General features: G+C 41.3%; 2 protein-coding genes across 2 annotated transcripts; both read left to right on the forward strand.

The window, feature by feature from the left end:
- The first annotated feature begins 1,177 nt into the window (after positions 1 to 1,177).
- On the forward strand, positions 1,178 to 15,920 carry LOC139456951 (glutamate receptor ionotropic, kainate 5-like). The gene is made up of 9 exons (XM_071238418.1): positions 1,178 to 1,207; positions 1,668 to 1,823; positions 3,076 to 3,176; positions 5,346 to 5,433; positions 8,271 to 8,614; positions 11,577 to 11,890; positions 13,410 to 13,624; positions 14,413 to 14,672; positions 15,698 to 15,920. Exons 1-9 carry the CDS (start codon positions 1,178 to 1,180, stop codon positions 15,918 to 15,920), a joined length of 1,731 nt encoding a protein of 576 aa, XP_071094519.1.
- LOC139456952 (prestalk D11 protein-like) lies at positions 15,917 to 16,594 on the forward strand. The gene has a single exon (XM_071238419.1). It carries the CDS (start codon positions 15,917 to 15,919, stop codon positions 16,592 to 16,594), a length of 678 nt encoding a protein of 225 aa, XP_071094520.1.
- Positions 16,595 to 25,104: the final 8,510 nt, after the last annotated feature.

Raw genomic sequence — 25,104 nt, forward strand, 5'->3', positions numbered from 1 at the left:
ATGGGTTGTCAGGTTGTCTGGGTTGTCGGGTTGTCAGGGTTGTCTGGGTTGTCAGGTTGTCAGAGGTTGTCTGGGCTGTCAGGTTGACAGGGTTGTCAGGTTGTCTGGGCTGTCAGGTTGACAGGGTTGTCAGGGTTGTCAGGTTGTCAGGGTTGTCAGGGTTGTCTGGGTTGTCAGGTTGTCTGGGTTGTCAGGTTGACAGAGTTGTCAGTGTTATTAGGTTGTCAGGGTTGTCTGGGTTGTCAGGTTGTCTGGGTTGTCAGGTTGTCAGGGTAATCTTGGTTGTTTGGGTTGTCAAGTTGACAGGGTTGTCAGTGTTATAAGGTTGGCAGGGTTGTCAGGTTGTAAGGTTGTCTGGATTGTCAGGTTGTCAGGGTTGTCAGGTTGTCAGGGTTGGCAGGTTGTCAGGGTTGTCTGGATTGTGAGGTTGTCAGGGTTGTCAGGTTGTCTGGGTTGTCAGGTTGTCTGTGTTTACATATCAGGGTTGTCTGGGTTGTCAGTTTGTCAGGTTAATCTTGGTTGTTTGGGTTGTCAGGTTGTCAGGGTTATTAGGTTGTCAGATTGTCAGGTTATCAGAGTGTAAGGGTTGTGTAGGCTGTCTGGGTTGTCAGGTTGTAAGGGTTGTCAGGGTAATCTCGGTTGTTTGGGTTGTCAGGTTGACAGGGTTGTCAGGGTTATTAGGTTGTCAGGTAGTCAGGGTTGTCTGATTGAGTTAGTTGCTCTACAAGCGCCTGGAATATTGCTGACTGCTTTTCGGGATTTGACTTAAATTGAATATATGAATTTTTTGACAGTACATGAATTTCACGTTAACTGTGAATCTAGCTGTTTTAATTAATTAAATAAAGTGAATATCAATTTTTAAGTAACTTTTCAGATCGGGCACATTGAAATACATGTCAACGGTTACTGAACAATTGCAAATATTAACTAATACATTATTGAGAGGCGTTAACTTCTTATAACATGATTCTAAAACATGTTGTTCGGGGCGGTCGGGTAGCCTAGTGGTTAAAGCGTTCGCTCGTCACGCCGAAGACCTGGTTCGATTCCCGACATGGGTACAATGTGTGAAGCCTATTTCTGGTGTCCCCCGCCGTGATATTGCTAGAATATTGCTAAAGGCGGCGTAAAACCATACTCACTCACTTACACACTCACTCACTCACTCTAAAGAATGGCATATACAGATGTGTTCACTTTTGAGGTACAGACGTGTCAGATACAATCGAGTATGCTCTTTCTACGAACATTTCACAGAGTGTCAAACGCCTGCTAAAAATATGGTTGTTCAGGACACAATATTCAATACCTCACTGAAGCGTTCAAAAACATTTATGGTAGAAATGTTGATGATATGTCCACATTTGCCGCAACAGTGACCAAAATGATGTTAGATGCAATTCCCTTTTTTAACTTGTACAACATGTTCCGTGTCTGTTCGGGTGAACAATTGACTTGCCTTTACGTGTGTTTGTGACGGAGGCCAGTGGTGGGACAGGAGACGCTCACCTTTCGCGAATGCCTGGTATCATCACTATCTCATGACGATTTAGAAACACATGATTATATTTTATTTAGATTCGTACAACGGACTCTGCTTTTATCAGGGATTTCTTATGATTATGGATTTTTATTGCTACTTTTGTTTAAATTCTTGTTTTCAGTATTTCCTAAGCAATGTGTTCACCGTGAGGCACCATCCCCGGGAGAGTGTGTTTGTTCCAGTGGAGCCATGTGTTGCGAGGAACCCTGTATCCTGCTACTTTCCTAACACTGCCTATGGCTATAATAACAGACATCTTCGAGTAACGACTCTAGCGGTACGGGGAGCAAGCACGCTCCTTTTTTGTTTGTTTGTTTGTTTGTTGTTTAACGCCGCACTCATCAATATTCCAGATGTATGACGGCGGTCTGTAAATAATCGAGTCTCAACCAGACAATCCAGTGATTGATATCATGAGCATCGGTCCGAGCAATTGGAATACGATGACATGCATCAACCAAGTCAGTGAGCTTGACCAGTCGATCCCGTTAGTCGCCTCTTAAGACAAGCAAAGTCGCATTTTACGGCATTCATGGGTTCCTGAAAACCTATTCTACCCCGGATCTATTTGTTGTTACCCTGCCTGTCGCTGGACATTAAGGGGATATAACAAGGACTGATTACCTCAGAGTCAGTATAATCGTTGCTATTAATATCAATCACTGGATTATTTAGTGCAGACTCGATTATTTAGAAGCTGCCATCATATTACTGATTGTGGTTGTATATATTCTAGTTTACATTGCGGTATGTAAGCATAATTATTTCATATATAGCAGCGGTATGTTCTTTTGTGCATCGAACCAGACTAATATCGCTTGACGATGAGTAAATCTTCGTATTTTAACCAACATGTATAGTATTCGCGTTTCTTTTGTCAGTGAGTATATATAGACTTCTAGGAGGAGCTACAAGTGTCTCCATGGCGATGGTTAATGTGAAATATTTAAAATTGCACACAGGATATGTCAGTGCATATGCAACGCGCTTTAAGTGTTCTATTTAAATACCTGAGTAAATTTACACCTGTTGTATAATTATGTAAGAAGGTATTTACACCTGTGGTATAATAACGTACGAAGGTATTTATTCCTGTGGTATAATTATGTAAGAAGGTATTTTCATCTGTTGTATAATTTTGTCCGAAGGTATTTACACCTGTGGTATAATTATGTAAGAAGGTATTTATACCTGTGGTATAGTTATGTAAGAAGGTATTTATACCTGTGGTATAATTGCGTACGAAGGTATTTACACTTGTTGTATAATTACGTACGAAGGTATTAACACCTGTGGTATACTGACGTACGAAGGTATTTACACCTGTGGTATACTGACGTACGAAGGTGTTTACATCTGTGGTATACTGACGTACGTAGGTATTGACACCTGTGGTATACTGACGTACGAAGGTATTTACACCTGTGGTATAATGACGTACGTGGGTATTTACACCTGTCGTATAACTGCGTACGTAGGTATTAGTGTGCATATGAACAGGGTCTAACACAACTGCATTATTTTTTCAGTCCAATACGTTCATATACAAGTATGTGTTCAATGGAACAAGTCACTATGAGGGATATGCAATGGAAATCTTTGACACCATAACAGGGGTTCTGAATTTAAGGTATGTAGTACTTCTTTTGACTATTACGAATACCTAACAAAGTACATGTGTTATAACAACAGCATCATATATGCCCTGTGTCTAAATTCGGAAATCCGACTATTATCTACAGTTTAAATAAAGTACTTCATTCAGTTTTATACCACCGACAAAAAGTAGGGGAACTTATGAAATGACAGTGAAGGTGTACTGACGATAAACGTCTGTTAAAATAATTTCGGGCATGAAAATCAATATCTGGTGTCTCCACCATGTTGGACGATACATGCTCGACACCTTGATGGCATACAGGTGAAGAACTTCAATGGTTGCCCTTGGTATCGCCTGGAGAACTACCCAATTCTGGGCCATGTTGGACGATACATGCTCGACACCATAATGGCATACAGTTGAAAAACTTTAATGGTTAACCTTGGTATCGCCTGAAGAGCTACCCAATGCTGGGCCATGTTGGACGATACATGCTCGACACCATGATGGCATACAGTTGAAGAACTTCAATCGTTGTCCTTGGTATCGCCTGAAGAGCTATCCAATGCTGGGCCATGTTGGAGATGCTCGACACCTTGATGGCATACAGTCGAAGAACTTCAATCGTTGTCCTTGGTATCGCCTGAAGAGCTACCCAATGCTGGGCCATGTTGGACGATACATGCTCGACACCTTGATGGCATACAGTTGAAGAACTTCAATTGTTGCCCTTGGTATCGCCTGGAGAGCTACCCAATGCTGGGCCATGTTGGACGATACATGCACGACACCTTAATGGCATACGGTTGAAGAACGTCAATGGTTGCCTTTGGTATCGCCTGGAGAGCTACCCAATGCTGGGCCATGTTCGAGATGCTCGACACCTTGATAGCATACAGTTGAAGAACTTCAATGGTTGCCCTTGGTATCGCCTGAAGAGCTACCCAATGCTGGGCCATGTTGGACGATACATGCTCGACACCTTGATGGCATACAGTTGAAGAACTTCAATGGTTGTCCTTGGTATCGCCTGGAGAGCTACCCAATTCTTGGCCATGTTGGCGAATGCTTGGTCTCTGACGTACTCCCTCCACCCGAGACACCTCACAGATGCTCTATGGGGGACATGCCGAGGGATTTGCCGGGTCAGTCTGGTGTACGTATGCCTTTATGTCAGAGATAATCGTCTACGAAGTGGGCACGATGTGCTCTGACATTGGCATGCTCAAAATTTCTGACGATAATTCAAGCGAATGGAACAAGACAGGATGCAGAATGTCGTCAACATATCGCTGATCATTCAAATGTCCATTCTCAGTACCAAATCAGCTCGCCAGTCACGTCTAATGCCGCCAAAACCCGCTCGCCGTTACGTCTCATACAACGTTGTCTGCCATTTGTGAATCGGGGACACAACCATGACTCGCCTATGAACATGGTGTCACGTCACTGGCGCACGGCCCCAGTGACGTGTTAAAATCTATACTCTTGGAAATATTACTTATAAGTCGTTCTTCAAGATATTTGATTTAAAGATAAATCCGATATTTCTATATGGAGCAGAGGTATGGGGACTCAGTAAGCTTGAAAACAAATAGAAAAAGTATGCCTGCAAGAAAGCCCTTGGTGTTAAGGTTAATACACCAAGCGTTATGGTATATGGTGATCATGGCAGATTTCCAATGTATATATATTCATATCAAAAGGTAATTGAATATTGGTTTTGATTATTGGATATGCCATTTCATAGGCCACCCGTGTCCCCTTAATCAATTATAACCACTCCTACACATTATCAATGTTCAGATCATATAATAAAGTAAACTACGTTTATAACGAACACGTTTATAATGAACTGACTGATATAACGAACTGTTGTTTGGTCCCATCTATTTGCTGTATATTTTCTGTATATATATGCTTACAACGAACTCCGGTTATAACGAACTAAAATTAGTGGTACCTTTTAGTTCGTTATACCATAGTTTACAGTAGTCATATTTAAATTGTTTGATACATCCAGCCTAATCTATCGGATAAAACAAAATCTGTTTCCACTACATCACTTTTGTTTTCAATAACAAAATACCTCGCCTCACTTTTGAGAAACATAGATCGAGAAACATTTATTCATGCATGCTTAGTGCCAAAATCATTAAAACTTCATTTCACCCCACACCAATAAAACTTGTTCTACAGCTACAGCATCACAGAGCCAAAGGACCGGTCCTGGGGCCTCCCTGTTAACGGCACGTATGACGGCATAGTGGGAGCGCTATTCAGACGGGTAGGTGAGCAGATACTCAACACAGTAGCCGACCTTACCCTCCCTATCACACATATGTGTTCCTGAAAACAGTCTTGATCCGGTAAACATCACCTAAGTCTTCACAAATAAGACAGGATGTGTTTATACAGCATTACAGCTGTAGCATACGGTGGCCCATAAGGGACATGGAGTCTGTTTTTCAATATTTTGATGTTTCACTTACTTTTATCGTAACCTTGCAAATTAACACAACTTGTCATACTAATATGTGATAAATCATGTATAAAAACAACCGAAAACATGGAAAATGTACTTTCAAGTAGCTATATAGTCGCTGAAATGTGAAGCGAAAATGTCAAAAACTAAAATGGAAATGTCAAAAACCAAAACGAAAAGGTCAAAAACTAAAACGAAAATGTCAAAAACAAAAACGAAAATGCCGAAAACTAAAATGAAACAACAGAAAAGGAAAACAAAAATGTCAAAGACTAAAATGGAAATACAGAAAACAATTTCCACCGTGGTGATAATATTCCCACTGCTGTGATAATATTTCCACCGCGGTGATAATATTATCACCGCGGTGGGAATATTATCACCGCGGTGGAAATAGTTTTCTGTATTTCCATTTTAGTCTTTTACATTTTTGTTCTCCTTTTCAGCGATTCAATATCTTCTTTACACATGATTTATCACATATTTGTATGTCAAATCGAGTTAATTTGCAAAAGGTTACGATTAAAGTAAGTGAAATATCAAAATATGGAAAAACAGACTCCATGTTCCTTATGGGCCACCGTAGTAGCATATGGGCATTTATGCATAAATCAGACACTGAGGAATCAAGACACTGAGGAACCAGCAAATGATACGAATCTAAAGTTAGAGAACAACTGTATTTATGCGCATTGTTTCGTGTATGTATGGTATGGAGGGGTCGTATTGCCGAATTGTAGCTCATATCAAATGCTGTTTTGACCCAAAGATAGCTATCGACCAATGAAGATCCGAGGTAGAATAGGTCTTCAGCAACCCATGCGTGCCGCAAAAGGCGACTATGCTATGTAAGAGGCGTCTAACGAGATCTGGTGGTTAGGCTCGCTGACTTGGTTGGTGCATCATCGTATGGTCATCGTATGCCCAGTGCATGGATCAATGCTTATGATGTCAATCACTGGATTGTCTCGTCCAATTGTTTACAGACGGCCATCATCTAGCTGACAAATTTCTGAATGCGGCGATTCACAACGAACAAACCAACCAGCCAAACAGGGCTACCTATAGAAAAGGTTTAGCTTTAAAGATTATAGTTTCTGTACTTGATAATAAAGTGTACACACCTGTTACTTAACGTCACAACTATAACCAGCAGTTGGTTAATACGCAAAATTGCATTATAGTTTCATATTCATTTCATGTAAACTTATGGATGGTCACATAAATATGTAATGTGAACATTTGTTTTTTAGAGCGATGAAAACGGTTTGTTTTGCTTGGTCAAAAGTCCAGTTTTAAAATAGAATGTATGAATATTCATTGAGATATCAGACAGACAGACAGACAGACAGACAGACAGTTTATTTCAGTATTTTAGGCATCAAGGCCCATAGTACAATGCAGATTGGATATTAACATTTGTCACGTGATGTAGATGATCAGATTTTAAATCAGGTTACACATTCCTCATTTTAAAGACATGTTTTAAGAATACAGAAACAGCATTGATCATACCAGGATTTTCAGAGTTTAGCATATTTATCATTAATTGACGGTCTTTAAAAGTACCTTGCAACATGGGAAGAAATTAATGCCTTAAATAGGAATATGATTCACATGTAAGTAAGACATGATATTTATCCTCTACTTCTCCGGATGAACAGTTTGTACAAATACAGTTCACAATATCACCGTCTTTGGACCTGCGACATATATTTCCATTAAACTTATGCAATGAAATTCTAAGTTTACAATAAGCTCTGATTAAACTTTTATCATTTAAACAAGTTAAATATCTTTCAGTTTGTAACAATGATTTTACTTTATTCAGAAATACTTTGGTGCCACTGTTGACAAAATATATCCTCCAGTCTTTGCTTAAATGAATATAAAAATAACTGTGGATCTCCCACATCTTGAGAACTCCATACATTGAGATATCTGTCCTTGCCAACATTTGACGTCTATGCTAACGAGTATCAACTCACATTAGTGTATTATTTGGCCGCCATATGTGTAATATTTTTTCGCCGGTATTAACAAAAATTACATATTTTATCTGTTGTGTAAAAAATTGTCCTTACTCACTCATTCAAACCTGCCACAAACACACTCACTCACATTTTTCCTGGCTTTTAACACAGTGGTAAGTGTCTTCAACTTTCGTCTGTGTGGATTTTGCAATCACACTAAGATAAGACGCTGCTTACATTTACTGGGACAAATGCCCCGAATACGAGACAGGACATATAATACTGCATCAAGCATTTATATTACAGTGAAAATACACATCTGTTTATTCTAATCTTCAAAGAGTGAATGTGAAAATTTGTTGTTATGGATACTCTACATACTTAACGTCTGTGTATGTAAATTTGGTCAAGCTTGGCACTAGGCAGTCTCGCTCCTCCCGAGCAAAGAACACGTCTGGTACGATGCCTGTTCAATACTGGGGTTCCACACAATGATAACCAACGACTGATTATAGGTCGATGGCTGTTTATGTTGTGCCCATGTTTTACAGCAATGGAGTCTTGCACGTGAACTCCCGAGCAGGCGCATTAGAGCGATAGTAGTTAACTGGTTCTTGACCAATACTACGACACTATCTTTGCCTTATTCAGTTGTTGTTCTTTCAGGAAGTGGACCTTGCTGTGTGTGACCTCATAATCAATGAAGACAGAGCTCGGTTTATGGACTATATTTATCCACCAATCAGGACGGAGTACCACGACGTGTTATACATGAGACACGAAACACAAGAATACGCATCCCTCTTCCTCCTGGTCCGTCCATTCCAGCCTCTCGTGTACCTTGTGATCCTGTCAGCGGCGTGTGCCGTGCCATTTCTCGTGGCCATGACAGAAAGTCATCTTAACCAGTATACAGATGTACAGAACACTACTCTCATCAGAGGCTATTTCACGAAGTTCAGACTGAATCTGTATACCTACAGCTGGGATGTCCTTAAGTCTCTGGCCAGGCAAGGTACAAACAAACAAATAGTCCTGACGTTCGGCCAACGGCGTTAAGTTCCTTGGTATCAGAAGTTTGATAGTCAAGGGGAGAAGGGGTTAGGGGAAACGGGTTGAGGGAGAAAAGGGGGGGGGGGGTGTAGAAAGGGGGGGAGAAGGGTTTAGGGGAAAGGGGTGGGGTAGAAGGGTTTAGGGGAAAAGGGGTGGGGTAGAAGGGATTAGGGGAAAGGGAGTGGGGAAAAGGGATTAGGGGAAAGGGGGTCGGGAGAAAGAGTTAGGGGAAAAGGGTAGGGGAGAATGGGTTAGGGGAAAGGGGGGAAGAAGGAGTTAAGGGAAAGGGGTAGGGGGAGAATGGGTTAGGGGAAAGGGGTAGGGGGAGAATGAGTTAGGGGAAAGGGGGGGAAGAATGAGTTAGAGGAAAAGGGTAGGGGGAGAAGGGTTTAGGGGAAAGGGGTTTGGGAGAAGGGGTCAGGGGAAAGGGGTGGGGGAGAAGGAATTAGGGGAAAGGTGTGGGGAGAAGGGGTTAGTGGAAAGGGATCGGGAGAAGGGGTTAGGAGAAAGGAGGTCGGGAGAATGGGTTAGGGGAAAGGGGGGAAGAAGCAGTTAGGGGAAAGGGATGGGGAGAAGGGGTTATGGGAAAGGGTGGGGGAGAAGGTGTTAGGGGAAAGGGTGGGGGAGAAGGTGTTAGGGGAAAGGGGTAGGGGAGAAGGAGTTAGGGGAAAGGGATCGGGAGAAGGGGAAAGGGGTAGGGGGAAGGAATTAGGGGAAAGGTGTTGGGAGAAGGGGAAAGGGGTGGGGGAGAAGGGGTTAGAGGAAAGGGATCGGGAGTAGGGGTTAGGGCAAAGGGGGTCGGGAGACGGGGTTAGGGGAAAGGGGTTTTGGAAAAGGGGTTAGGGGAAAGGGGTGGGGGAGAAATGGTTAGGAGAAAGGGGGTCGGGAGAAGGGGTTAGGGGAAAAGGGTGGGGGAAAGGGGATGGGGGAAGCGGAAGTAACAATAAGTTAATCCAATATATATAGAGAATCTCACCCGAGCGCCTTTTGATATCAGATGTATCGACACGAGTTGATAAAAGTGGAAACAAACTTGAGCAAAAGTTATAACGGAGGGATTTTATTATTCTTCCACATTTTTCAGTTTGTAGACAGTAATAGCAATGTCTTAAATGCGAAAAGGACTGCTAACAGCTTCAGTAGCAGAGCCATTGGTGATGTCATTTGAATGGGACGTCATAGTTACAATGACGTAACAATGGTTTGCAAAGTTTCGTGATGCAATTTCGTTGCAGCGATACCTACAATGCAGATATCTCTTGATCTCACACATGTGATACCTCCTGTGGGAGCCAGTGGATGATAAAAAGAAATATAATATTGTCTTGGTCGGGTATTGCAAGGTTCACCGGACATGTTGGATGTCCGTGATGAAGAAATGCCAGTCTCCCCCTTGGAGACACAGCCTGTCTCCCCCCATTTACACACGCTTGTTAACCTTGTTTTAAGACCATCTGAAATTCAGAAAATCGCACATCCTTCTGACATCCTGCCACGTCCTAAATCAATATTGGTATATATTGTGTGTTTGTTTCTCCATTCAAATGCTAATTGAGGTACCTGAGAGATGTTATGCCATAAAGATACATCTCTCCATGTTGATATAGATGTTGTGACCACGCACAGATGACGAGGATATAATGGGTAGACGGCAATTAGGCCAGCATATGTTTAGTCATCCTGATATCTGACATGTTCAAACGCAGATCCGTCTGAAGTGGCCTTGCTTTTTATGAAGCTTGTGTTGTTGAGAGGGACTCGTGGGGCGGTTCGAGCATCATGGTGTGGGGTGGAATTGTGGTCTTGCACAGAGGGTCGGCCCTGTGGTATTCCAGAACATCGGTCCAGGGAGAGGCAATGGTGTCACAGCAGCTCCGTACATTGATCAAGTCTTGAGACCACACGCCCTACCTCATTTGGTAATGCTGTTTTGAAAATGAATGGTAAATACTGTTGTGATTTGACCCAAACGAGAGTCTGTGATGCGGTCTGCATGTGTGCATTACATCATTTACAGTGTATTATAATCATTGATCGTGGTACTGAGATACGACATGTATATATACAGGCAGTCAGAGCTCCATTATTGGGAAACCCTTTTGTTTCTGTTTTAACTGGGCTTGTCTCGGAAAGTAAAATAGCTCGTAGTTGTGTTTCGGTAATTAGCTCCTTTGTACACACGCTGAAAAAGCTTCATTGGGTATAGTATACTGAACCGCAAAGGAAACGTCACCCCAAGTCACATTGCATGAAAAGTTGTCATTTAAATATCTGGGTAATTTTTGTCACCGTTTCTAAAATTTAACATTACCTTGTCCAGAAAAATGAGATTTGATGATAAAAAAACAAAGCAGATTACAATTAAACCGATCGCCAAAACGTATCACGGCAACGGCCTTGGTAACCCGATGCACGTGTGTTGTGTGCAAATTGAAATGCACATGCGTTCCCCCATTTCGTGCCCTATAAAAATCCAGATCACCAACACTACAGATGACCGACCAAGTAGTGGAAGACCAAGGATCGTCAGATTGTGCGACAGCATCTTCAAGAGGAACTGCTGAGGAAACTGCTCGACAGACCATGGGGTCATCACCAGCGACACATTAGTGCGGACACCGTGCGTCGACGATTGATGAGCAGACACCTCCACTGTAACAGGCCACACCGAGGACCCATTCTGACACCACGTCGCCGCCAGGACCGTCTTCAGTGGGCAACACAGCACCAGCATTGGCGCCACCAGCAGTGGAGAAGAGTCCTCTTCTCAGACGAGAGCCGTTACTGTATCTCAAAAGCAGATAGCATAGAGAGAGCGACGACGTGGGGAACGTTATTCGGATGCTTGTGTTGTGTAGAGAGACTCGTTGGGTGGTTCGAGCATCATGGTGTGGGGTTGAATTGTGGTCTTGCACATAGGGTCGGCCCTGTGGTCTTCAAGAACATCGGTCCAGGGAGAGGCAATGGTGTCACAGCAGCTCTGTACATTGACCAAGTCTTGAGACCACACGCCCTACCTCGTTTGGCATGTCGCCGCAACCATGAGCTTCAGCATGATAACGCCCGTGCCCACACTGTGAGAGCAACAAGAGACTTCCTCCAGCAGAATGGCATCAGAATCATGCAGTGGCCTGCCCTCAGTCACGATTTAAATTCCATTGAGCCCCTGTGGGACGAGATTCAAAGACGGCTGAATGACGTCCGACCAAGGCTGACAACTGCAGCTGAACTGCGTCAGGCGTTCCTCAGAATGTGGGCTCAAGTGCCTATGGCCTTCATCAACCGCCCCATCCATTCCATGTATCGACGTTGCATGACAGTCATCAATGCACATGGCGGACACACGAGATACTGACCAGTGATGCCATTTTTTCAGAGACTAGTGTTGTGTTTCACTTTAAGAACATTTGACACTTTTATTTCAACCTTGATGATCAGTTTTGCCAAGTTTCATCTTTTTAAAATGTCTCAAAGTATATTTACAGTGTTTGGACAAATAAGGTTTCTCATATATCTGTCAATAGTGACGTGTAACCCAGCTGTTTTTATGCATTTGAGTTTTTTCATTTCATGCATTCGTTTCTGTATGCAAGTTAATTGAAATTAATTGGCTTTTGAATATTTGGGGGGTATTTTACGCAAATACGTTTCTTATCTGTAGTTCTGCTGCAGTCGTTCTGTTACAGATGTCATGACAAAATAGCAATACCATATTGGGATTCCCGATCAGAATAGATCCCAACTAAAATTGAGATTTGGCTGTCAGTATCTCTAAATAATTATTATACTGGTTGAGCGTTGATTGTGCAAACACTGGATTGACAGGTCCTAATCCCATGATTTATAGTTTTTAATAGCAAAAAAAAAGAAGAAAGAAAATTTAAGTGAGTTGGGTTAAGCTATGAACCGTACTTAAATTATATCACGGAGTGTCAGCGTGGAAAGCTGGAAGTGATCTACAATTTTTGGGGGAAACCACGAACTAGGGTATGATGCTGACAAACCTAAAATACATAATCATTGTGGAACTGGATTTCAAACCCACGGTGATTGTGAAGATCCAGGATAGAATAGGTCTTCAGCAACCCATGCTTGCCGTAAAAGGCGACTAACGGGATCGGGTGGACTCGCTAATTTGGTTGATCAATGTCATCACATCCCGTTTATGTGGATCGATGTTCATGGTGTCAATCACTGGATTGTCTGGTCGATTATTTACATACGGCGTCATATAGCTGGAATTTTGCTGTGTGGGGCGTTAAACAACAACAAAAAACAACAACAAATAGACTCAAATCTGCACAACGACTGGGTCACCCTTGCCCCATAGGAAGCAAAGCAACTCCATCCAGATATAAGTACTATACTGATAGCGACAAGCGCTTACCGTCAAAGGGAGATAATTCTAGATACCGGAAGTAATATAGACGATGGGTGTTGTGCCGCAATCCACATACAAATATGATGCGACAACACGACATTTTGCTAAGCGTTTGCTACTGAGCAGCTGCTACAGTTGCTTAGCAGCTGCTTAATAAAACTGGAGCAACTTCTAAATAAAATGTAGCAACTGCTAGGCAAAATGTCTTCTTGTCGCATCATGATATAATTTTATATGGATTGCGGCAGAACCCCCATCGTCTATACTACTCCGGAAGTGATAACGTATGTAAACACTGTCAGTGTTCAAACATTTATATTTTCTGGAATAAACAAGTCGTGTTCTGTTACGATCTTTCAATACATTGCTAGGTTTCAGCACGCATCCCCGAACTATGTCAGGGAAGGTGCTGGTGACGTCGTGGTGGCTGCTGGTGCTGGTGCTGACCTCGGTCTACTGCGGCAACCTAGTGGCAGCTCTGTCAGTTCACGCTGATTCGCCTCTATTCTCCAGTCTAGAGGAGCTGTTAGACAGTGATTATTCGGTTGGAATGGACGGCAATAGCATCAGCAACACTGTACTGGAGGTATGTGGTCACACAAGAACAACGAGTATACACCCACTGACTGAGCTTACTTGTAATGGGTTGACTAAAAGCATCTTCTCAGAGACAAGTGAGTTAATTTATTATAAAAGTTTCCACCCTTGTCGAACTAGGCAGGTATTATGGAGTTACATTTTGGCTAGACTAACGAGTCTACGCTTAGTCCAGTCAAAGTGGCGCAACGAAATCGAAATCCGGTTCGTGAACTGTCTTGCAGATTTCAGTCGATTGCAAAGCATCTACACCTCCAACTCATTGTCAAACGAAATTTCCTAAATCTTTTCATGTTTTTAATCATTGTGTTCACGTGATTAGATGCACTTCGCGATGTATGACTCGTATTATCACAATATAGATCTTGATTATCGATCAGATCGTCTAAACTTGGCACCGCCATTTTTGTTTGAAGCAAATGCATGTGAGATGAGAGGTGGAATCTGATTAGTCCATAGGAGAGGCACAGAAGGGACATAACTCGTAATGGCCACAGGTGGTGCTATGATCAAGCCCAGGAATCCAGACCTTGTGCAGCCCCCTCCCCCAATCCTGTCCACTGTCAAAGCAATTAGACAACGTCCAATATGTTGTATTAATGTTGAAGTTATCAAGGCATAATTCATTGTTCCATTTATCACCAACAGGCAAGTTCAAACACAAGTGTTCCAGGCAGGCCATGGGCCAAAAAAAACAACCAAAGACGAATTCCAATATGTTGTATTTGATGGTGAAGTTATCAAGGCATAATTGATTGTTCTGTTTATCACCAACAGGCAAGTTCAAACACAAGTGTTCAGGGAAGGCTATGGGCCAAAATAACAAACAATGATCCAAGCTTTCTCAAATCCGATGTTGCTAATCATATTAGGAGAATAAAGCAACAGAAATATGCCCTCCTCCTGTTCAAGTCCAGCGCTGAATCCTACTCTGCTGAAGACTGTCAGCTGGAAACGCTTGGAGCAGAGCAGTTGTGGGTACATCTGGCTTTCGGCATTCAGATGAACTCACCACTAAAGGATGACATACAAAGGATGTAAGTAAGACTCACTCACTCTCCATGTAGGAATCCTTTATTCTCTATCTATGGAGGAATCTGTTATTTTGTCACTAAAAAATATGTATTAGCTCATTACGTCTAATCCTATATCAACTTACTGTTGAGGAACCCTTTTGTCTGTTTAAAGGAACCCTTTTGAATCTCGGGGCAGTTGGGTAGCCTTGTAGTTAAAGCGTTCACTCATCACGCCGAAGACCCGGATTCGATTCCCGACGTGGGTACAATGTGTGAAGCCCATTTCTGGTGTCCCCCGCCGTGATATTGCTGGAATATTGCAAAAGGTGGCGTAGAACCAAACTCACTCACTCACTTTAGAATTTCACTTTTGAGGAATCCCCATTATAGTCTTATCAAGGAGGATTCTTTTATTCCCACTTATTCCCTCACTAAGGAAACACTTTATGTTCTCGTTACAAATGGGCCCCTTATTCAAGTACATGTATATCCTCTTTATGTAGAACTCCTTTCATTTCTTAGTAATGAAGAATACTTTATTCATTTCTTTATTATGTCACTAATTAGGAACTTAGAATTGAAACCTTTATGAAAAAAGGAATCCTATTTCTCACACTGACGAGAAATCATTCACTCTATCAGTAGGGGCGGTCGGGTAGCCTAGTGGTTAAAGCGTTGGCACGCCACGCCAGAGACCTGGGTTCGATTCCCGACATGGGTACAATGTGTGAAGCCCATTTTTGGTGTCCCCCGCCGTGATATTGCTGGAATATTGCTAATAGCGGCGTAAAACCAAACTCACTCACTCACTCACTCACTCACTCTATCAGTAAGTATTTGCTTGAAACATGCTCCTCCTGAGTAGAATACCGTGATTAGTTTGTGAAAGATTGTAATTATGGATGCCTTCCCAGGAACACAATAGGTACATTTTATGTTTTATTCTTAGAGACGCTGCGATATAACTGGAATACTGTTAAAAGCAGCGTTAAACCCAACTCACTCACTCATTATTCTTAGCGCGTGTCCACATGCTTCTGTAACAGGATGTCCTATCTGAGCCAAAGTGGAATCTTGGAGATGTTATGGAAGAAGTGGCACCAGCAAATGGGTGAGACGAAGTGTGTCAGCAGCAGGAGCACCATGACAGGTATCTCCTTGGAACAAATCGGGGGCGGCTTCATCCTTGCAGGTGTCGGGCTGGTGCTAAGCACCATTGTTCTGAGCTTAGAGAAACTAAAAGCCTACAAATCAAGCCTGTGCGAATGAGGGAGTTGGATGTCTCCTGCTGTCTATGTGAGCTTCGAGAAACTAAAAGCCTACAAATCAAGCCTGTGCGATTGAGGGAGTTGGATGTGTGCTGCTGTCTATGTGAGCTTCGAGAAACTAAAAGCCTACAAATCAAGCCTGTGCGAATGAGGGAGTTGGACGTGTCCTGCTGTCTATGTGAGCTTCGAGAAACTAAAAGCCTACAAATCAAGCCTGTGCGATTGAGGGAGTTGGATGTGTGCTGCTGTCTATGTGAGCTTCGAGAAACTAAAAGCCTACAAATCAAGCCTGTGCGAATGAGGGAGTTGGACGTGTCCTGCTGTCTATGTGAGCTTAGAGAAACTAAAAGCCTACAAATCAAGCCTGTGCGAATGAAGGAGTTGGATGTGTCCTGCTGTCTATGTGAGCTTCGAAAAACTAAAAGCCTACAAATCAAGCCTGTGCGAATGAGGGAGTTGGATGTGTCCTGCTGTCTATGTGAGCTTCGAGAAACTAAAAGCCTTCAAATCAAGCCTGTGCGAATGAAGGAGTTGGATGTGTGCTGCTGTCTATGTGAGCTTCGAGAAACTAAAAGCCTACAAATCAAGACTATGCGAATGAGGGAGTTGGATGTGACCTGCTCTGTATTTCAGTATATCACGGCGTGGTTGTTGGTTGGGGGGATAGACCATTAAACACACTTCTATGCGGATTGTTTGGCAGTTGAATGATAATGAATTCGAAAGTTTTCTATTCACCTTTTAATATCCCACAGTTGTACAGGCAAAACAACTGAAGGCAGAATACTACACGAAAATAGTAGTGTTTCCTTTACATAATCTGTCTGAATATGACTTACTGTTATCGTAACCTTTTACATATTAACAAATTGTCATACAAATATGTGATAAATTATGTATAAAGTAGATATTGAATCGCAGAAAATTGAAGCGAAATTGTCAAAAACTAAAATGAAAATGTCAAAAACAAAAACGAAAATGTCAAAAGCCAAAGCGAAAATGTCAAAAACTATAATGAAAATACAGGAAATACTTTTCACAGCGGTGGAAATACTTTTCTGAATTTTCATTTTAGTTTTTGAGATTTTCGCTTCACATTTCAGCGATTCAATAGCTACTTGAAAGTACATTTTCCATGTTTTGGGTTGTTTTTATTCATGATTTATCACCTATTTGTATGACAAATTGTGGTAAATTTGTAAAAGGTTACGATAAAGTAAGTGAAATATCAAAATATTGAAAAACAGACTCCATGTCCCTTATGGGCCACCATAAGTAAGTCTTCTGTTGGTAGGTATTGGCGATAATCAGTTTCACAATTATGTACAAGGACATGCAACAAAGCAAAGGAGGGAAACCTTTATGTTTTCTAAGGACAATGCTTCCATAAGCATCTCGGAGAGCGGAAGGTCCGGGGTTCGAACCGCGGCTGCGTCATACCAAAGAACATTATAAGATGGTACTTGTTGCTACCCTGTCTGGCGCTCGCATCAAGGGTAAAAAGCAAGGACTAGTCAGCCCGAGTTAGTTTTCGGAGACTGAGTTGGGTATTCATGTTAAACTGCGGCATGGTAACTCAGTGGACTAGCACTGTAAAATCGGCATTAGTCCTGACTCTTACTAATTCAAGCCACACACGCACGCACGCACGCACGCACGCACGCACGCACGCGCGCGTAAAACGCCATTGCACCTGGAATTTGTTACCCTGCTTTGCCCCATGGGATAAAAGAAGATCTGGTCGGCTTTGAGTCAGTATAATGTGTCTGAATTGGGTACCCATGTTAAACTGCGGCATGGCATCTCAGCTGGCTAGCACTATAAAACTGGCATAACTCGAGTACAGTTGGCTACTCACACACACGAACGCGTCCATTCGACTGTAATTATGAAGACCAAGTCGAATCTGTGTTGTGATAAAAACGTTTCAAAACTGAAACATGTTGTGTTCATTTTTTTAATAAAAGGGACAATTCCCTTTCCAAAGGATTGCACGATTCCGACTTTATCTAGAATGAATCAATGAATCACGATCAATAAAGGATTGACTGTGGATTGTGTTCTGTTGGTACCTCACTGAACCGAAAAAAAGTCCACAGTCAATCCTTATAATTAAATTTGACAAGGAAGACATATGTTAGCCACAATAGTTCAACCAAAACCAGTTGTATATATCAAAGCGGACAAACTTAAAGAGATTGATAAATATTCTAGGTGTAGGAATATATACTGTGGCGTGACATGGATCAGGTGATTGTCTAACTTAGGCACATAACTTGACATGACCACAAAGTCAATATCCATTCTACCATGACATTGAAGAATACTTAATTCTGACTGATTAAAAAGAGGTTCCCTTTTTGATACGGAAACGCCTTTTAAATATATTAAGCTTTTTCACACAAAAAGACGCGCATGAATACATCGACAGCCTACATATCGAATGATAAAAAATTGGCTCCTGATCGATCAACCATAGGAACTGGAAAATGTATCGATATTTCCTCTATTACACGCTGGGTCTCTAATACAAGCCAGGTCTCTTATACATGCCGGGTCAAGGGCTCTCGCGTAATTAATAGATGGCCTAGCGTCTAATAGAGGAAATGTGGTAGTTTGATATCGGATGTTTTGGCGACGATGTGGTGTTCTAGGCTATTACCCTGACTGCTTGGATGATGGGATTACAAGACTTTACAAAGGCATAACTTTTGCATACAACTGAAATGTTTACGAAACTGTTAGGGACATGTTCATTGACGAACTTACTCGGAACAGGCAATTTTGTCATTGCAACAACCGACAATGAAAGAAAAGTTTAACATTATAAAATGTGTTTCGAGAAACTTTATTCATGAAAACATATTCCACACCTTTTTGTGATCGATAGTCATTGTCATCTCCATCAACTACCACCATGGAGGACCCGTGAAGATCCGGGGTAGAAAAGGTCTTCAGCAACCCATGCTTGCCGTTAAATGTGACTATGCCTGTCCTAAAAGGCGACTAACGGGATCAGGTGGTTAGGCTCGCTGACTTGGTTGATGCATGTCATCAATCCCAATTGCGTGGATTGATGCTCATGATATTAATCACTGGATTGTCTGGTCCAGACTCGATTATTTACAGACCGCCGTCATATAGTTGGAATATTGCTTACTGCGGCGTCAAACAACAAACAAACAAAACAAACAAACATTTTCAGTTCCAAAGTTCGCAACTGGGATCAATGACATCAGAATGTGAATATTGTAATACATTTATTAATTGTATACCACTTGATGGTTGTTGCTTTCACATTAAGTTTTCTGGGTTGACATATTGATTCAATTTGGGAAACAATGAGGTCTCGTCGGGCAGACATTTAATACATGTATATCACGAATTATACGTCAGAATTATTGCAGAAACATTTTATTGTCTGATATGATGTTAAGTGTAGAGGAATTTCTTAGCCAAAGCTTTGGAAAAAGATTTTCGGCTCAGAGAAAAGGATGTAGAAAAAGTGAAAGAAAGAAAAATAATAGATATAAGTTTGGCTATAAAAATAGTGAAGCTGTGAATAGAAAAGAAGCGAGGGAATTTAGGGTTAAATTGAGAGTTTAAATCATGCAGATTCCTCGTAGCAAAATATCTGGCTTGTCTGCAGCCTAAAAAGAGGGTGTTCAGTCATACTCAGTTTCATTTGCAATTGCATTGTACCAGCTGGCCCATTCCCAGTAAATCTACAGGTTACTGTTGAACCACATCATAGATCCGGGTAGTAATCTTGCTCGTGTAACTTGTCTGAGGCAACAAAATGTAAAAACAACACTGTCAGCCATTGACAGTTTTGAGATGTGAGTAACCGTGATATAGGTCAAGTTCTGTCACATCCAAGTTTGGGGTGGAGAGGCATATATTTTCATTTTTTAAATTATTTACTGGGGTAATTGCTAACTACCTAATAAAACTTACCTACGTAAAAATAAATAGTAGAATGTTAATTCATAAAGTTGTTTGGAGAAATATATTCGTTTAACTGTCACCCCTCCAATGGAAATGGGAATACTAGATTTCCAAGAAATGACTCTCGCTGATTTTCAAGAAATGACTTGCCGAGACCAAATAGTGCAGAGCAGGTTGCGATGAAATTAGAACATCTATCTTTGGACTAAGTTTGTAGGGTTATTTGTCAACTTCTAGTTAAACAACTATGTGTTTTGAACACGTATTTTGAACTTCTCAAGACTATGGGTATTATAATGACGAACTTTAGTCATATTAGTTACACATATAACTACCTGTGGTCACTTTTCGGAGTGTACCCTGTCTTGGTACATGATGCAAGAGGGCACCATTATCAAAGCAGTAGAATGGAGATAAACCTACTGTCTTTTGAAATTTGATGTAGTCCCACTGTAGAGTAGATACCGAGCACTTTCAAATGTATAAATAAGAGGTATCTAAAAACCAGTAGGTTTATCTCTTAAATCAACGGAGAGTCGGATCAAAACAAAGTTCATCGGACTTGTCTATCAAGGCAAGGGGCGACAATAAGTTCAACAGTCGGACTGTAGCGAGCCGGAATAAATACGTCCGGGAGAAGACGGCTGTTTTAAATGACAGTTCAGTTCCCACCAGATTCGAGCATTAGTTCCCTGTGAACGGGGAGACACAGTTTGAAAAATGCGGGTTGGAAATGAAACTCGATGACAGGAAATTTGTTGAACCCAGTCGAGCGGACACAAAACAGGCGAGCGAGTACGCACGTTTTTGTTGTGTTTTTTGTTTAAAAACATTTAAGCTCCAAAGGAATTTTTATAAATCCATGTATCCCATATAAAACTCAGCACAGCGAAGGGGTACTGACGGTGTTAATTTCATACATGCCACTCAAAATACTTGAATTATATTACCGATATGTATAAGCATGCGAGGAAATTCTTGGTGTCCAAAAGACTAAACACCATTCGACGGTTCTGAAATCCCATGACGGTTGTTTTACGGTGCAAGGACGTGATTAGGTTTCAGAGTTGGAAGATATGAACAACGACCCTCTGACACAGGCCATACATATGTACGTTTGCTGTTTCATTCCTTCTTGGCCTTAGGTCTCAGAGGGTAGTTTGGAAATAAATATGCATGAATTTTCCTGTGCATAACCATACACGTGAGCAGAAAGGGAATTCTCTCGACTATAATAGCGACTATTATAATATAAAAAAAACAGGCGAGCGAGTCTGCACGTTTGCTGTTTCATTTCTTCTTTGACTATAAAATTGGGATTCCCAGACATTCTGTAGGAATAAAAGTAGTCCCCTTCGGTGGGCGTGGCTTATTGTTTTACATTCATTGGGAAATGAATACAAAAGCACGTGACCAGTTTAGCTAATCAGAATGCAGGAATTCAAATAAACACAACGAAAATTTAATTATTTCCTTGTGAATAAAATATGTCTAAATCAAACTTGGTGTCACTGATTTTCAGTGATCCATTCTTATGATGTTCACCACTATTGGCCGTTTATACCTAATGGATACTGTTTGGATAGTTGAGACTGAATATTTTCTTGCGTTGAAATTTGATATTTTCTGCCGATATTTTCACACGTAATATTATCTATATTTACCGGAATATAAAACACATGGGGCTTGGTAACGTACTGTAATTAATCTACGCTGATTCCATGAAGTACTATCGCATTGGATTCGAATAATTGTTTCCTATGTCATAACATGATCCCCATTTGAGCGAGGCGATAAGCCTTTCATTATGAGGGCGTGTATTCCAGGTGGCTTGTGTTGCCGGGATTTCACCTGCATTTGTCCAATATAGGAGATTAAGCCAATTCAAAGTAAAATATACAAAGTTGGTTTGGTTGCATCAATAGCAAGCAAATCTTGCGATGCGTCTTTGAAGGATCACAAATTCCGTAAACTATGTTTATAACGAACACGCTTATAGCGAACTAACGGATATAACGAACTATTTCTTGATCCCAACATTTGCTGTATATATGCTGTACATTTGCTCATAACGAACAACGTATATATCGACTTAAAAGAAGTGGTCCCTTTGAATTCGTTATAACCGGAGTTTACTGTACCCGACATTCGAATAAGCAGCTTGGTGGGACTTAAGTTATTCCCATTCTATGTTTGTTTGTTGGTTGGTTGGTTTGTTGTTTAACACCGCAATCAACAATATTCAAGCTATATGACGGCGGTCTGTTAATAATCGAGTCTGGACCAGACAATCCAGTGATTGACATCATGAGCATCGATCCACGCAATGGGGATACAATGACATGCATCAACCAAGTCAGTGAGCCTGACCATCCGATCCCGTTAGTCGCCTCTTACAACAAACATAGTAGCTTTTTACGGCATGCATGGGTTGCTGAAGACCTATTCTAACCCGAATCTTCACGGGTACCCAGTCTATATAAATCTACGTTCTTGTGGCGTTCAACATGCTTCCATCAACGCTTCAAAGTCATACGCAATTACCTGTTTGTTAAAGAATGGTTATAATTACAAACCCGTCACTGTTACACAGGTAATATCGATCAGGGGCTCGCTCTAACTAAAAGAAGTTAAAAGATGGTACTTCTTGTTACCATGCATGACGTTCGAATCTGGAGTGCCTGAGGGTCTATCCATGTTACACTGCTGTGTGGTATTCACGGCATGGAAGCTAGCTATATCAACCGGCATAGGTCCGAAGTCGTACAATTAGCCACACACACGTGCATGCACATCGTTATACAAGTGCTGTATCTTGAACGCGACGTTAATCGCCATTTCATCCCACCTCACACCATTTACACTTCCCCCGATGGGAAGGGGCGGTCGGGGAGCCTAGTGGTTAAAGTGTTCGCTCGTCACGCCGAAGAGCCGGGTTCGATTCCCGACATGGGTACAATGTGTGAAGCCCATTTCTGGTGTCCCCCACCGTGGTATTGCTGGAATATTGCTAAAAACGGCGTAAAACCATACTCAGTCAGTCAGTCAGTCCTGATGAGAGCAATTGAATGAAAGAAACGTCTGTAAAATCTTTCATTTTACACGCAGATAAATAAACACACTGCGTGTGATGAAAAGAAATTGCTTTTTATTATTATTTTGACGTTTTTCTATTAATTGCTTATTTTATTCAATGATAGTGTATTATTAGTATCTGAGACTGTAAGTGGGTGTAAGAGTTGCGGTAAAACAACTGTCCTCCGGAGAGGGTAGGGAAGGCGTCGCTATTTATTTATTCCGTCCAAATATTTAACCGTCGAATACGTTTAGATTTTATTATTAGTTATTATAACTATGTAGGTAGACTGTTCCGGGCAATGGCCGCCGAGTATGCAGGAAACGTTTGCCATAGTGTGATATCACATTTGGTATGATGAGCAAATTCTTATTCTCTGAGCTGAGTGATCTTCCTGGGACATACACATGAAGATCATCGAGATAGGATGGTGCATGTCCCGTGTGACATCTGGAGACCAAACAGAGAATCGTGAATGTTATTTTGTGTTCAACTGGAAGTCAATGCAGGTTGTATAACACTGGAGTGATAGTGGGAGTAACTATTCTGGCTGCTATGTTCTCCACTCATTGTAACAATACATTTATTGTATGCAAAGAAACAATTGACTTTTTTTCTTCAGAACCAAAAGGTCACCGCTGTACGGACATAATAGATTTATGACTGAATGTGCCATACGCAAGGCCGATAACTCTTGACAGTACATTATGGCGATGGCAGTGTGTTGATGCCCCGATAACGCACCCCCAAGACGTCTCCACCGAAGAGCAACACAAGATAAACAGTGATGATATTGTACGCATTTTATATATTTCACAACATAGAAAATGCATCATTTCAATAAATACTATACATGAAATATGTATCCAACATCAAAATTCACAACGCTATCGCGTTTTCTACCATCACAATGCGAAACAAATAAAAATATAGAAATATATAGTTCATTCTTAAGCGTATTCAAATAATCTGTTACTATATGGGCATGTCTATAAAGGAAAAAAACTTTAAAACAATTCCAAAATACATACTTAGATCAAATGCCTAACTAAATATTACTGTCGTTTGAATCTTTGAGTGAGTGAGTGGGTTAGGTTTATCGCCGCTTTTAACATTATTCCAGTTATATCACGGCGTGTCAGCTTAATGTGGGAGGAAAGCCCGAAGTGATGCAAGTCTTAGACGTTTACCGACTCGGTGAAACCCACGAGCATGGGTATGGTGCTGACAAACCTAGAAACATAATCGGGACGAACCGGGATTCGAACCCACAATCATAGGTTTCTGGCGTGCCCAAGAGACGCAACTCTGCACAGCGAATCGCGACTCATTAGACGACTGGGCCACCTGTGCCCCACTGAATCTTTGACAAAGTTGTACCGTAAACCACAGTAAAATTACAATGTTAAACAGTTATTAAATATTCATTGTTGTTTGATATATTTCTAAAAATACGCGTTCCTGGAAAAACTAATAAATACAGTTCTAATATAACATCAAGGTTTTATTCTATTGGCAGACATTAAGAAGAAATTAAACCGCTACTTTATATTACAGTATGTGAAGACGTTGGCAGATCACAATAACAAACGCTTGGAAGAAGAGAGAGAGAAGTGCAAGTATGTATACATACATCATTGCGAGTTATGCTACTGCCCTTATAAACGAGTAACACAGAAAGTGACACGCCCTATTGGGTATGGACATTATCTTTGGACGGAACGATCACACTGAGATCACACAATAAGTAAGTTGGCTAAACGCTGCTTTGAACATAGCTTTATTTGTATCACAGAAGTACGTAAGAGCAGATTGAAGTTTGTTTCACTTTGGTGTAGTGCTGACAGGCCTCTGATGATCTCTAGGTAAACCTTAGATTTAAAGAGAGGGCATGTGGATTCTAGGCTTATGAACGCATAAATCTGGAAATATTCTTGAAGGAACGTCGTTTGAAAGTATCGATCCGTCAACAGATTTGAAAAATAGGAATGCGCTTTCATTCAAGGTTGATTCTAATCATGGGAAGAGTGTTGTCTCCCATTGCTGCAAAGGTCCATATGTTTTGGCCATGGTTGTTATTGTGTGATAAATATTGCAAAAATGTGTGTTATAACCCAAATATCTATGTCCAAACATCGTGTTTAGTTCGCCTCCACAATTC

Source organism: Haliotis cracherodii, unplaced genomic scaffold (assembly GCF_022045235.1).
Source record: "Haliotis cracherodii isolate W230 unplaced genomic scaffold, xgHalCrac1.p SCAF_12, whole genome shotgun sequence".
Taxonomy (NCBI): Eukaryota; Metazoa; Mollusca; class Gastropoda; order Lepetellida; family Haliotidae; genus Haliotis; species Haliotis cracherodii.

What these genes read in the sequence shown, in the direction of transcription:
- LOC139456951 (XM_071238418.1), top strand. Translation starts at nt 1,178, where the DNA reads ATGGCATATACAGATGTGTTCACTTTTGAG. An exon ending in CAGATGTGTTCACTTTTGAG is followed by an intron (nt 1,208 to 1,667) that starts GTACAGACGTGT and finishes TCTTGTTTTCAG; the next exon opens with TATTTCCTAAGCAATGTGTT. An exon ending in ACAGGGGTTCTGAATTTAAG is followed by an intron (nt 3,177 to 5,345) that starts GTATGTAGTACT and finishes CTTGTTCTACAG; the next exon opens with CTACAGCATCACAGAGCCAA.
- LOC139456952 (XM_071238419.1), top strand. Translation starts at nt 15,917, where the DNA reads ATGAGGGAGTTGGATGTCTCCTGCTGTCTATGTGAGCTTCGAGAAACT.